General features: G+C 45.8%; 1 protein-coding gene across 1 annotated transcript in view; it reads right to left on the minus strand.

Annotated features, from left to right (window-relative positions):
* Positions 1-380: 380 nt before the first annotated feature.
* WNT2 (Wnt family member 2) overlaps positions 381-14,317 on the minus strand; it is a 44,790-nt gene continuing 30,853 nt past the window's right edge. The window contains exon 5 of the mRNA XM_043589326.1: positions 381-1,518. Coding sequence (XP_043445261.1) covers positions 1,289-1,518 — 230 coding nt within the window. The 3' untranslated portion in view covers positions 381-1,288. The remainder of the gene's footprint in view (positions 1,519-14,317) is intronic.

A 14,317-nucleotide genomic window follows, 5' to 3' on the forward strand; every position in this document is an offset into this window, starting at 1 on the left:
TTACAGCTGGGTCCCTTAAATAGAGTCTCTAAATTACGATTTGTTTGCCATATAATATACTAGGGTTACCAACCTTATAAGCAAGGCTATGTGTCATTTGCTTGAGGCTATGATATCTTGACATCTTGTCAGCCTCAGATGAACACAATTAAATATGGCAGGTCTTTAAAATGTGCTTGGAGGGTGATGGGTATATGCTGATGCTCCTTGGCACAAATGGCGGACCTCTTTTGGGCATCTGCTCATGGTGCAGGCTGTGTAGGCATGACTTACCTCTGGAAACCTCTCTGTCAGCATGTTGGTTCCCTAGTCTTGCCGTCCCAAAAGTTATCATTCTGAAGGCCATTTCAACTACAAAATTCCATGGGTCACATGCATCATACCAGATAGAAATTTTATTCCCCTTTTTCTCCTTATCTGTACAGACACATTTTCTGATATTTTACTCACTGTTATTCTCCTCCATTCTCCCCCAATAGATCAGAATACTGCCAGATCATCAATCTTTCTTTTAAATTCCCTTCAGATCTTAAGTGAGATCCCTAAAGTTGCTTTATATTAAGGGGACTTTATATATAAAGTTGCTTTATATTAAGTCAATGCAAAGCAATGACTTTCTAAGGCTCTTGCTATTGTAAAGATTCCAAAACTGTACCAAAGGACAACAGTCCCGTCTTGTTACATCAAATTTTAATATGGCAATAAGTGCTTTGAAAAATATGCGTTTTAAACCTGAAGTTCTTTGAAAGCCATCTTTCTCCAGGCAGTTACCAATTACCCCTGGACGCGGTGGCTGCGAAAATCACTTGATCAGGCAAAAGCCTTGCTTGGTCTTTTCAGGATTTACAGTTAATTCGGTGGCAGTTGGTCCTGCTGTCTTTACCCTCCTGAGAGAAGTATGGGATTCCTGAACTATGATCATTTATTGGGAGACACAGAGAAAGCTCCTTTGGGATACTCTTTTCCCCTCTGGCCAGCCGCTCTAGAAAGAGGAAACGTCTAGGTGGGTGGAGACAGTGATGTGGCCGGCCCCTCCCCTCCTAGCAGTCTGTCCTGATCAGGAAGAGATGCGGCCCAGAATGCTCGAAGGCGGAGGGAATAAGGCATGCTTTGTGTGCAACATGTGGCCCCAGTTCTGGGGCCCCCTGGGTGGGAGAGGAAGGACTTCTGTTGAGGCAAAGTCACATGCCTTAGGAAATATCTCCCCGAGAAAACCCAAAGGTCCAGTGTCCTTGCAGATCCAATGGAGTCCTTGCAGGAGAGAAGGTGATGGCAACCTCCTCTGGGGTCATGTGGGAGCCGCCCAGTCAACGCTTTTAGGGGCCTTGCATGTGTGCACGTCCAGGGCCTCCAGACAGTCCTGACAGCGCACGGCACAGCACCAGTGGAACTTACACTCGCACTTGGTCATCCGGGTGACGTGGGAGGTGTCATAGCCTCTCCCGCAGCACATGACCTCGCAGCTGTCCATGCCCCGGGAAGTCAGGTTGCATACACGGCCTGCTGTACCCAGAGAGCCTGGAAGACAAGCGAGGGAGGTGTCACCGCAAAGCTGTGGGCAGAATACAATATGCCTCGGGAGGAGGAGAATCCACCTTCCGGGAGCAGGGCCTGCGTCCCCCCACCCCAACCTGGGGCTGTGTACCACCTGTTCTGTGGCCCAGGCAACATCTGTCCTCCCCAGGGGCCAGCTGTGGCATGTATAGTGGAGCCCAGAGGACCAAGTGCAGGAAAGATGGACACAAAACTTTGGACCTACCTTGGGCAACTTTAACTCTAGTGATCCCACTTCTGAGCTGGATAAAGCTTTCAGTTTCTCTTTACCCAGCCTAGGATTGATGGGTCACTGCATGGGCAAGGCCAGATCAGATGGAAAGAAGGATCTAGCATATCTCCCTCTCTCCTGACCTCAAACCACATCAAGGAAGCAGTGACCCAGGTTAGTGCTCTCCGCATTTGTCAGGGCGTGGAAACCTCAAAGGGAGAGGATTCCGCCTACCCAGGCCTGACCACACTGCCTTTTTAGAAAGAGAAGAGAATGCTCGTTGCTGAAGGGGAGGTGTGGGCATCATTTGTGTAAGACCTTGAGGAGGGAGCAACGCCTGGTCTGGTTTACCGTTTGCGCTACCATGCAGGGGGCCATCTAGATGTGTGTGAGGCTTCTTGTTGAAGCCAGGATTCTAAGCCTTCAGTGAATAAAACTGGCATAAAGACCTGTTAGGAATTACCAGTGGAATGTTGTTGTCTTAGTTAATTAGGGTGAAGTTTCCTAAATGGCAATTCATCTTTATGAATTTGTTTCTGAAAAAGACTCTTAAAGATAGAAAGCCTCTTAATCTGTTCTATTCCTGGAGAAGCACCCAGAAGTCTTTTACAAGAGCATTATTGGACAATAGAGCAGAACAAAGTGCAGTGGACATTTGTGTAGTTTGCTCCACTATGATGATCCTTTCTGCTTCTTTCTTGGGCACAGAAATGGGCACTTGGCAGCCATGTTGAACAACACGACCCGGCTCAGCTGGTGGCAGGTGATCAGACCAGAGCTGGGGACCTGACTTGTGCTGGGGAAATCTTTTAGGTTTCCCCAGGGATTTGCAGGTTTGTTGGAGATAGGCAGGCAGTCTTGCCTAATATGGACTCAGTAGCCATTGGCAGCCATGTACTATGATGAAGTGTGTGGACCAGTGGAGGTCTACAGAGAGATAAGAAAGAGGCAGATGTACAGACAGCAAGACAAGACTTGGAAAGCGGATGCTACCCAGATCCTGGACTATTTTTCCAGAGGTGCTTCCATTTGTCCCTGAAGCCTGGCTGCATTCTAACCTTTGGGTTCCTAGAGATTCTGCATTCTTTTAATAAACTTCCCCTTTCAGCTTAAACCACTCCAATTTCTGTTGCTTGCAATCAACAATCCTAAACAATTGACAAACCTAGAGAAGCTAAACTCTTCATTAAAAAAAAAAGTACATTGGAATGAGACAGTGACTTCATTCATTTTTAGTTCCTCCATCATTTAACATGGAATTCCTCCCACTTCATAATTCTTGCAGTGTCTCGTGACTCTCTCTCTGTTTATCACAGTCCAAGCTGTGCTCCAAATATCTACAGAAATGTCATGTTGCCCTGCCTGTCACAAACGACCCGGGAAGCAGCCAGGTCCAGGCAGGGCGTGGGGTCGAGCAGAGGAGAGGGGTGGGCACAACTTGCTGTACGTGATCACGCCTCTGACAGCAGGAAGACAGGCAGGGGATTTCATGATGACAGGAAGGATGGCAAAGGGCCGGGGTCAGGGTGGAAGATGGGGTCAGCCAAGGATGGCCGTGAGCCTCTATCGTGCTGAAGAAGCACAGAGTTAGAAGAGGCGGCAGCTGGGGCTGGATTCAGGACAGTGCTCAAAACCACTGCCTGTGCAGAAGGGACTCACTGCCAAGTCCTGCTTTGCAGCACACCCGCCATTTAATTCAGCAAACATTTAATGAACACAGACGTGTAAGACACTGTGTGGGCTGTGTAGAGTTTTGGGTGGTGGTGGTGGGGAAATAAAATAATTAGAATTCACTTCCTATTCCTATATTCTGGGAATTCCTAATATAATGAAGAGATAAATATGTAAAGAGATCTCTCCACTACTTCAAATATTCCATTTGCTGAAGAGTTGCAGTAAAAAAAAAAAAAAAAAAAAAAAAAAAAAAAACCCACAGTAGGGTTTTGTGCAAGGCACCACTGTAAACAAAGCTCAGGATGGTAGAATGAGGTTATTTAGAGCTGGGACATATCAGAGTTTAAGTTCCAGCTTTGGCATCTATCAGCTGGGTGGCCTTGGGCAAGTTATGCAATCTTATCAAGCTTCCGTTTCTTTCCTTGAAAAACTGGAATAAAGACAGTTCCTTCCTCATAGGGCTGTGGTCAGGAGGGAATGAGATCATGCATGAAAGCACCTGGCATAATAAGTGCTCAATTAATGCTAATCTACTCACTTAGCAAGTGTTTGCGGAGTGTCTACCTTGTGCTAGGCACAGCTGTGGGAGCTTGGATCTATCAGGGAACAAAATGAAGATCCTGCCCTGAGGAGCTTATGTTCTAGAGGGAGTGAGCCAAACATGTCATAATGATAATTATTGCTATTAATATCAATAGCACACAGGATCAGAAAAGGAGCTGTTAACAGCACAGTTTTAAGAGGTGGCATCAGAGATAGGATGTAGAGGAGGATAAGTAGAAGCTCTGGAGGGAACATGGGACAGAAGGCATTCCAGGTAGGAGAGAGCCTCCCAGCAGCCTCTGCGGCACACTCACGAGCCCGTGCAGAGCCAGCACGGCTTTGGCACAGGTGTGAATTAAGCAAAGAGCGTGGAAATGGAGTTGGGGCACAGGTTTAGAGCCTTCCTGTCTGGCAGCGGTGTGGGTTTTATTCCATGGTGAGTGGTGAGTCTGTCCAGATTTTTAATCCACAGAAAACATGTGGGAATGAGAAGTCTGAAACAGCTTCTTGGAGCGGGGAGGTATCCTTCATGCAGTGGGATTAGTCCAGGCAGGAGATAATGACCGGGGACAGAGGTAGGACAAATGCGAGATGGGTTAAAGAGGGAGAATCACTAGGACTTGGTGACTCACCGAGTTGGGAGGAGGTCACGTTGGAAAAGACTGACAGTTGTTCATTTGGCTCAGCATGAAGGAGATAACTGGGGTCCTCTGCTGAGAGGCGCTTCAGCAGAATGACACGATGGAGCGGTGGATCGTGGAGTGAATGGGCAGATGGACACCGAGTGTGGGGTGGGGAGTTTTCAAGAAGCTTGGTGACAAAGCAGACAGAAGAGCATGGCTGCAAGGAGCGATGAGGCCCAAGGTGGGACTTTAAGGTTATTTTAGGCCGTGAAGTTTGTGGGTTTGTTATGCAGTAGTAGACAGCTGACCCAATTTGGCACGTTTTTGTTTACGTCAAGCACAAAGTGGGAAGAACCAGTCTATGCTATTAGAAGCCAGGATGGTACTTTTCCTTGGGGAATAGTGAAAAGGGGCGTGAAGGAGGCTTCTAGAATATCAGTCTTCTTCAGGTCTTACTCTGGGCTTAGATTATATGGCTATGTTCATTTAAGACAATTCCCTGAGCTGTACACGTGACACGTGTGCTTTTCTGTATGTGTTTTATGTTCCAGTAACAAGAAGAAGAGGGAGGAGGCCACATATGCAAAACCAGGAAACCCAGCAAAGCTCTGAAAGGTGTTTAACGTGGCTGGAACTCAGCATTCCAAGGGGAGAGTGGCAAGAGGTGAGGCTGCAGGGGCAGGTAGAAGCCGAGACATGGAAGGCCTTGTGTCATGGGGAGAGAGAGAGAGAGAGAGGAGAGTGTGAGTGCATGTGCATGCGAGCGGGGGAGGAGCAGAGGGAGAGAGAGAATCCCAAGCAGGCTCCACACTCAGTGCAGAGCCCTGTGCAGGCTTTGATCTAATGACTCTGAGATCATGACCTGAGCTGAAATCGAGAGTTGGATGCTTAGCTGACTGAGGCACCCAGGCGCCCTAAGGTGTTAAAACTTAAAAAAAAAAAAAAATTAATGTTTATTTACTGTTGAGAGAGAGAGAGAGAGAGAGAGACAAAGCATGAGTGGGGGAGGGGCAGAGAGAGAGCGAGACACAGAATCTGAAGCAGGCTCCAGGCTCTGAGCTGTCAGCACAGAGTCCAAGGCAGGGCTTGAACTCACGGTGAGATTATGACCTAAGCTGAAATCGGACGCTTAACTGACTGAGCCACCTAGGTGCCCCAAGGTGTTAAAACTTTTAACGTAAGGGGCAGCGGAATGTGATAGAGAGTTTTTACACAATAGGGGGACATGGTGGATTTATGTTTCAGAAGGCTCACTGTGGGTGCTGGGGGGCCGGGGTGAAGTCAAGGAGCCAAGTTAGAGAGCAGTGAAGTGCCCTGGTCAGGGCACAAGGTGGCCGGACAAGGACAGTGGCAGGGGTGGGGAGGGGTGGAAGAGGTTATGGGCTCGAGGGGGGGATATCAAGGAGGCAGGACTGACAGGACATATGGAGGATGAGGGTCAGCAGTATTCCCAGGCTTCTGGCTTGAGTGACTGGTTTTATGCTGCTGACCTTCCCTGAGGTGGGAGCACCTGGGGAGGGGCAGGCTTTGAGCCAAGATACGGAGTTTTGTTTTCAACACATCGAGTTTGGGGTGACAGTGGGCCATCCAGGTAGAAATGTTCAATGGAAATACCCTCTGGGACTCCGCAGAGAGGTCAGGATGGACATTCAGACTAGGAAGTCTTTACCTCAGAGGTGGCAGCTGAAGCCATGGCGTAAATGAGACCCCCAGTGGGTGAGCGGAGCCCTCTCACTTGCCCCACCCCCAGAGGCGACTCTGAAGTTTCTTTCACCTTTTTGTGTTTTGTCGGTAAGCCCTGCACTCCAATAAGCGTTCTTTGCTTCCGCCAACATGCTGTCATCAAAATAGGAATTCACGCAACTGGAATTTTCTCTCCCCGCTTGATGCTTTGAGGTACGGGGGTGGGGGTGGGGTGCTAGGACAGGGAGGTGAAGTGTCTCAGTCCTGAATCAGACTGAGGGCTTTTCACTGACATCGAACTTGGTGACATTTTCCCAGTGGGCTGAAGCCTAAGGAGGTCTTGAGCTGTGATCTGACTCAGCTTCAGTGATGGTCCCCCGGATGCACAAAACTGAACTTGACCCTGTCTGAACAGAAGGATTGCTCAGTGAAGGGACTCCAACACCATGAAAACTCTGGGAGAAGCAGTCAAAGTGATGGCCACTGACAAGAGCTTGACTCACAAGTGGTTTCAGTAAAGGAAACAAAGACCTGGCATTGAGATCTCAGTAGTTCAGTGTCCAGTTACAGAATGCTGGAAAACACCATGAATCTGAATTAATACCACTGGTCGCCCAAACAGGGTGTAATGAGGGCCAGAAGAAGGAAGATGAGAGGGGTTTTTGAAGGTTGAGAGCCACTGATGTGAGAACAGTGGTGAGGTCACAGCCTGGAGGAGTGATGGCCCCTGCAAGGTACCCGTGGCCCCCAGGAATGTGCCAGCTGAGAGGTACAGGGCAGGCTCTGTCATCTGGGGAGAGGACGAAGCTGCAGGATGATGGACCACAAATTGGCCCCGCTTTGGGGTTTGGATCTAATTAGACTTAATGACGGACTGTAGGGCAGGAGGGCAATTTTGACACTTGGTGTCATTTGAGCAGAATATAGAGCCATGTCATCAAAGCCCTGAAAAGCACATTTCTAGACTGCAGAATCTATACAAAATTTGCTGGCATTGCTTTCTTTTATTGGAATTATAACAAAGCCCCGTTATTATTGATAGCAATAGGGCTATACTGTCTTAGGGACCTCCCATTATCTTTTCCAAAACAGATCACCATTATTCTTACCGTAAAAGACAAAAATCAAGGCTGTAAATGTGTGTGCTCTTTATGAAAGAGACCCTCCGAGTTTTATAATCTTCCTGCTTGTTTAGTTCTAAATATTTGAGATACACACTTTTAGACCGTTTTTTTTCTGCAAACAACATACCAGTTCATTAACTAATGAGTCACTTATCCCTGCCTGGGCCACAACAGGAACCGCTGGGTTAAGAAAGTCAGCTACACCTGTAAGCCTGAAGCCCATGCAGCCTTTCCTTTTTCCTCTCTTCTCCTCATTCTTCTTTCGCCCTTCCCTTCTGCCTTCTTTTTCATCTTCTTTCTCTTCTTTTTGTTCATAATTGGAGCCAATACTTATGGAGCACTGACATGGGCTAGTCCCTGTGATAAGCAATTTGCCCGTATTATCTCATTTAATTCTTATAAGCTTATAAAGTAGGTACTGTTATCACCATTTTGGAAATGAGGAAAAGGAGAAGGGTAAGTAACTGGCCTGTGGTCACACAGCTATCAGGTGGCAGGTCAGGATTTGAAGCCAGGCTTGTGTGACTCCAGAGCTTGAGCTCTTAACTGGCAGAGACAGTGACATCTGGCAGAGAGCTCCATCCCCGAGCCCTGCCAGATCCCAGGAAGCAGGCTCCCGGGCAGAAGTGCAAGAGCAGAGTGTTAGCACCCTTCCCGCTCTCTACCTTCATTATTTTATCAAATGAAGGACTTGCGAAGGTCCTGACATGTAACCTTTTGGGAAGGGACTTCTCCAGCGTGTGATATGCCGTAGACAATTAAGACTCCTACAGTTACACGAGAATGAAAACGGCTAGTTAATTAACACGGGGTTAGCAGCTGACACTGCGTTTTTCCCACACTGATATTCCTGTGAAATTCCTGTCACCTTTTTGAGAGATGAGACTGATTTCTTTGCAATGCCAACATGCACATCTCCAAAACATGTATGTGTTCTTAAGGTGGCTTTAATATATGTCACTGATGGGGCCATGGCTGCAAACACTGAGAACAACTCTTGCTAAGTAGAACTTTTACTGGTTAAGGTAGGCCAATAGCACCAATTTGCATCTCACCTCAAGTGGCATATCTTAGCCTGATCACTCACATAACTCTCCCCTGACTTTACTCTAAGATTCACTGAGACATTTCCAAAAGCCAAATTGATCTTTATAGGTCAAATGTTTGTATCATACAGCATGTACAAACGTATGTATGGCTGGCTCTACAAATACTTCAAAGGAAATTTAAAAAACTCTTTTGAGTAATGGCTCCATCATTAGTTTCCCGAATTGATATGTTAAGAGGATAAATACATATTTAGATGCTTCACATTTATTTTAAAAATCATTCATATTGCTTTGTAGTGTTATCTCTTATTGCACTTTGATTTCCTCAGTTTCCTTAAGATAAGTTGCAGGTGGGAAGCTTTTTTCCCTGACTCCCTTAGGTCTAAGTTTGTGAAATGTGCTCAGATGTATGGCCCGCCTGGGTACAGATCCTAGTTCCCAGACAGTATGGCAGACTCAGGCTCAGCGAGCCCAGCCTTCTTCCGCCACCTTCACCCACACTGTTAGATCATCTGCCTAGACTCAGTGTCCATAAGATCCGGGCAGTCTGTCATGTCTATGCCATGGGAAGGTGGGAGTTCCAGCCTTTCTCCTCCCTGGTGTTGTCCTCACCCTGCACAGAGCTCACATATGTATTGGGGGAAAAGGATGATAAAGAATCAGAGTTTCTAGGGGCGCCTGGGTGGCGCAGTCGGTTAAGCGTCCGACTTCAGCCAGGTCACGATCTCGCCGTCCGTGAGTTCGAGCCCCGCGTCGGGCTCTGGGCTGATGGCTCAGAGCCTGGAGGCTGTTTCCGATTCTGTGTCTCCCTCTCTCTCTGACCCTCCCCCATTCATGCTCTGTCTCTCTCTGTCCCAAAAATAAATAAACGTTGAAAAATAAAAATTAAAAAAAAAAAAAAAAAAGAATCAGAGTTTCTAAATCACATAAGTTTGGGACCAGAGAACTCACTTTTAGTGGGGCAATGCGAGGGGAACATTACAGAATCGAGCATCCCATCCCTAGAGCTATAAAATTAATAATGGAGTCAGGGTTCCCAGTGCAAAAACATTTCTGTCTCCACCGACATGCATCTTCCTGACAGCAGAGGAGGACGCAGAGCTTTTGCTAATAGTTCCCAGACCTGCACCTCTGGGACCTGGAGAAAGAGCGCTTTCTCGAGCGCTCTTTCTCTGTGGATGGGCCTGTGTCTTTGGAAATTCCTGCCACTCCAGGCTGACAGAAGCCCATATGTTGACCATTAGGACATAAAGCAAGATTCACTTAAGCCCGTCATCCAATCGGCTGTTTCTCCTCTGGTTGACTTACATGTTGTCATTAATGACACAGATTTATCGAGGGAAGAAAAGAATGTTAGAGCAAATGTTAGAGACCGCACATTCATCTACATGCACGGCTTGCCCCTCACGCAGTAAAAATTGCAAAACTAAAACTAGGAAAGACAATATCTCAGATGATTTTATTTAACGTTTGTATAATAAGCAGGAAAAGGTTAACTGGCGCAAAAAAAGCATGGTCCATGAAATTAGCAAATCCTACCATGGAATTAAAGTTAAGGTCAGACTCTTCAAGGCTTTCTATGTCTGGTACTACCTAGTCTACCCAAATTTATTTCCCACCGCCCCCTACCTGGACCCCTGATAATCAGGCCACCTCCTCACTGTCCCATTGAAGTGACTTTCTGATGTCACAGCTGTGTAGACTGTTTCCTCACAGGAGGTACTCTCATCTGCTGTCCAGGCCTGTCCTCACTCCATTAGATGGGAGGTCCTCCCATCCTTCGAGATTCAAGCCTACTTCAGCACCTTCCACAGAGTTCTCCCTGCTTCTGCTCCCTCCTTCCTGCCCCCCTTCTGAAGCCCTTATATTGCATGTCACACAATAGGGCTCATATGCTGTTTTAAAATATTTGATGATTTCTCATGCATCTTGTCTCCCCCAGGACAGAGGTTAGATCTTATATTTCTTCTATACACGGCATAATACTCAGCCATCCACATACAGATTCCCAATTCATTAAATATTAAATTAAAAACAATTTCTTAGAAATTAAGATCAGCTTTTCCTTGCTGAAGGAGGGCACACTTCTCCAGGGAGCAGTCACCAAGCCCTCCGGCACTATGGGAAGAGTAAGCTAGCTAACAGCCTGCTTTCCACTCTCATGTTCTCACTTGGCATATAGAGAAAACACGCAAAAAAATATCACAACGTTTTAAAAGATCTCACAGATTCGAAATGACAACCTAAGGGAGTCTGTGGCATCAAGTTCAAGTTCTGTTACTGCAAACTTAGAGTGAAATTAATTAATAATTCACTCATTCATTTATGGAATCATAGGACCCTTGGGAGTTTCTGGGTGAACTGCATATCTTAGGAAACTTGAAGAAGTTGATTTGCCCACGGCTACCCAGTCAGTAATCAGTAAAAATGGCAACAGGTGGCACGAAAGTGTGCTGATGTGTAATGCCAGGATTTTTCCTTAGAAATATGGGATTTTCATAGATTTAAAGAACGGATTGATCACACCAGTACAAAATAGGTCTCAAGGGGAAAGCTTACATGATGGAAGCAAATATATTATTTAAAAATACTTTAACATCACTCTTTTGTTTGTAGCATATTAACATGGTAATTGGCAATGATTTTTGTTCTATTACAAAAAAGGACGTCTATTTGACAAATGTTTTGTTAGTGCAAATTATGTCGAAGACTTCAAAATAGAAAATGAAATTTTTTGTGGGTTTTTTTTCTGAAATTTCCTTTTTTTCTGAAAAAAGTTTGCTGCTTTGTTTTTCAGTTTTCACAAATTCAATCTGATTGCCACTGTCAGTTAATTCACATACGGGCCCGTTTTCAGTGCATCCTAAAAGTTTAATAATTCTAGCACATCTATATTCTGAACGGTAATGCAGATTTACAGATCATGCCTGTAACATAAAGTAAATATTGGATGTAAAAAGTATTTTTGCTTACATTAACAACTAAATCAGATAAACTAACAAGTAATCCCACTGATAGTAGTAAATGAAAAAGGCCCCACACAGAGTATTTGGTGGCAACTAAAAGCAATCGATACAGGCTACTGCTGCATTTGAGACTTTTATGCCACCAGGGAAATGGGCAGCCAACATTTTGAGCTCTGTAAATGGTGCCCTAATGCACTTGAACATGAGGAGAAAAATTCCATGTAACAGTTCAGTTTAAGTGGGAATTTTCATAGGCCATGTGTTATAATCAGTGATGGGTGATTATAATGCTTAGTAGTTACCTGTCATTTAAGCTATGACGCTGCACCAACATAACTAAGACTTCATTTCAGCTAATGATGAGCATATTTTAAGTTGTTTATAACTTGCCATTCAATTCAGTTCAACACATGTTTATATGCTGTGTGCTGAGGGTCCAGTGGTGAACATAGTTCCTGCCATCATGGAATCAGAGTCCAGTGGGACAGACAGATAGCAAACAAATATTTAAATAAATTAACTAAAACTCCTGGTATGTGCTATGAGTCAAGGAACAAGGCTTTCTGGGGCACCTGGGTGACTCAGTCAGCTAAGTGTGCAACTCTTGGTTTCAGCTCAGGTCATGATCTTGCAGTTCGTGGGTTCGAGCCCCACATCAGGCTCCATGCTGACAGTGTGGAATCTGCTTGGTATTCTCTCCCTCTCTCTCTCTCCCCCTCCCCCACTCGCTCTTTCTCTCTCAAAATAAATAAATAAACGTTAAAATTTTTTTAAAAGAAGGAACAAGACTTTCTGAGATAGATCCTCGACACATTTGAGGAGGACCTGGTGATGGGCCACTATGCAAGTGAGAAAGTAGGATAGCAAATGACTTGCAGGTTTATGGCTTGACCAATGGAGTGGATGGCTCTGCTATTTTCTGAGAAGAGGAAGCTTGAGGAAAATAGGTTTTGGGAGTGGAAAAAATCAAGCGTTCGCTTAATAGAATCAGGTTGCTAGCAATGTGGGCAACCTGAGAGGTGCTGTCGAGCAGGGGGTAGGACCCAGATGAGGCCTGAGATGCACTTAAAGCCATTGTAAAAGAGGAGGCCGCTCAGGGACAAAGTGCAGATGGAGAAGTAAAGAGGGCCTGCCTGGGTCCTGAAGATCTCCTTCCAAAATCCTTCCAAATTTACAAGTAGAAGAGACACTAGCAACTGAAATTGGGGAGAACAGCTCTTGGGGCAGGAGGAAAATCGGGAGACTGTGTTTCGGGAAGGGGGGGCAGGCTAATTGTGTTACATGCCACTAAGAATTTGAAAGGATGGTCCTCTGGATGGTAATTAATATTAATCATACAACATAATCAACAATTGCCTATGAACATGGTGACTCATAAGCCTCACCAATACATTGTTCATTTCATTCTCTCCTGGTTTAGTTGTCTTAGCACTTTTCAGATATCAATTCATGAATTTCTAAATGAAACTTCACTGCTGAAAGGGCTAAATAACCTATTCTTTAATTTTCCAAATTACAAATGTACAGTAAGTCCTAGTAATAGAGCAACGGAGTGTGGACAGAAACCAAGAAAGCGCCACCTTCCTGTCTGGGCTTGAGGACCCCCATACCTGGCTTGCGTCCATCCTATTGCGTGCCCACCACCTGGCTCATCTACAGAGACCAGGAGGCCTGTGAAGGCCTGTGAGGCCAAGCACCGAGTCTGGCTTCCTCATCTTCACATTCCAAAGGCTTATCATAGTGTCTGGCGTACAGAAGGGGCTCAATACATATTTGATCCATGAAGCAATGAGGGACCTAGGAGGTCCTGTAGGAATTGCGCATTTAATATCAAAATAAGGTCCATGCATTCCTACCGGCTGACATGCTGTTCCCTTGTTTTCAGTCAGGTCACAATCTCAGAGGTTCAGCAAACCAGGCCCCACCACAGGGCATGTCTGGATTGGTGAATCTCTGTAAACCGTGGTTGGGATTGTGTTCCCAAGGGTTCCAAGCTGTTTGCCAAATATGATTTGTGCAGAAAAAAAACAGTGATACCTTAGCATTTGCACCACTCCAGGCCTGCAGCTGTCAGCCATCTATCGGTCTTTCCATGGACAACAGGTTATACAACCGTTGAACTCTGTTTTTTGAACTTGAGGAGAGGTGGAGGGTTGCTTGTTTCCTACAGTCGGACAGGAGACCTCAGGGTGACCTCTGGCCCAGGTCAGGGTTTTTACGTCATAAGGGGTGAAAGTGGCCTGTGATTAGGTGCAACCGCTTCTCTGGAGAGGACAACGGCATTCCTCAGAGATGGACTATCTCTAACTTGAGGACTCCTTTGATTTGCAGACGCCTGGGGCAATAACCAGAGCAGATAACCACACAACCGCTAGAACAGCCATCCCCAAAAGCCCGGCTTCCTAGATCTCACCTCCAACGTGGCCTGCATAATGTCATATGCACCATATCACGCCGTTGTACGTACTCCTGGAATCTGAGCAGTCTTTCCAGTCAAACATCAGAGCGCTCCCTTTGTTCAACTGAAGGCTAGGGGAAAATGTCTTTTGTTGTTGTTGTCCTAAGAATATCTTCCTTAATCGGTTTTTGAGCTTATCATTTTGGGGGGGAACAATTAAGGATATTTAACACTCTTGGAAACTTGAAGGGCTTGTGATTGGAAGGGACCTCGAGGCAACCTGAGCCAAACACAGGGAAGCTTCAGTCTGACCCCTGTCTACCTCTCTACAATGGCCCCTTCTCCCATTAGGTTTCCTCACACTGCCTCTTTAGTACACAGGTCTCCCTTCTCTGCTACGTCTCCTCCCCAAATTTCAGGAGGTAAAGTGTAGATATAATGAGAAAAGTATGGACTTTTGATTTTTATTTATTTTGTTTTCTTTACTGCTTA

Source organism: Prionailurus bengalensis, chromosome A2 (genome assembly GCF_016509475.1).
Source record: "Prionailurus bengalensis isolate Pbe53 chromosome A2, Fcat_Pben_1.1_paternal_pri, whole genome shotgun sequence".
NCBI classification, from domain to species: domain Eukaryota; kingdom Metazoa; phylum Chordata; class Mammalia; order Carnivora; family Felidae; genus Prionailurus; species Prionailurus bengalensis.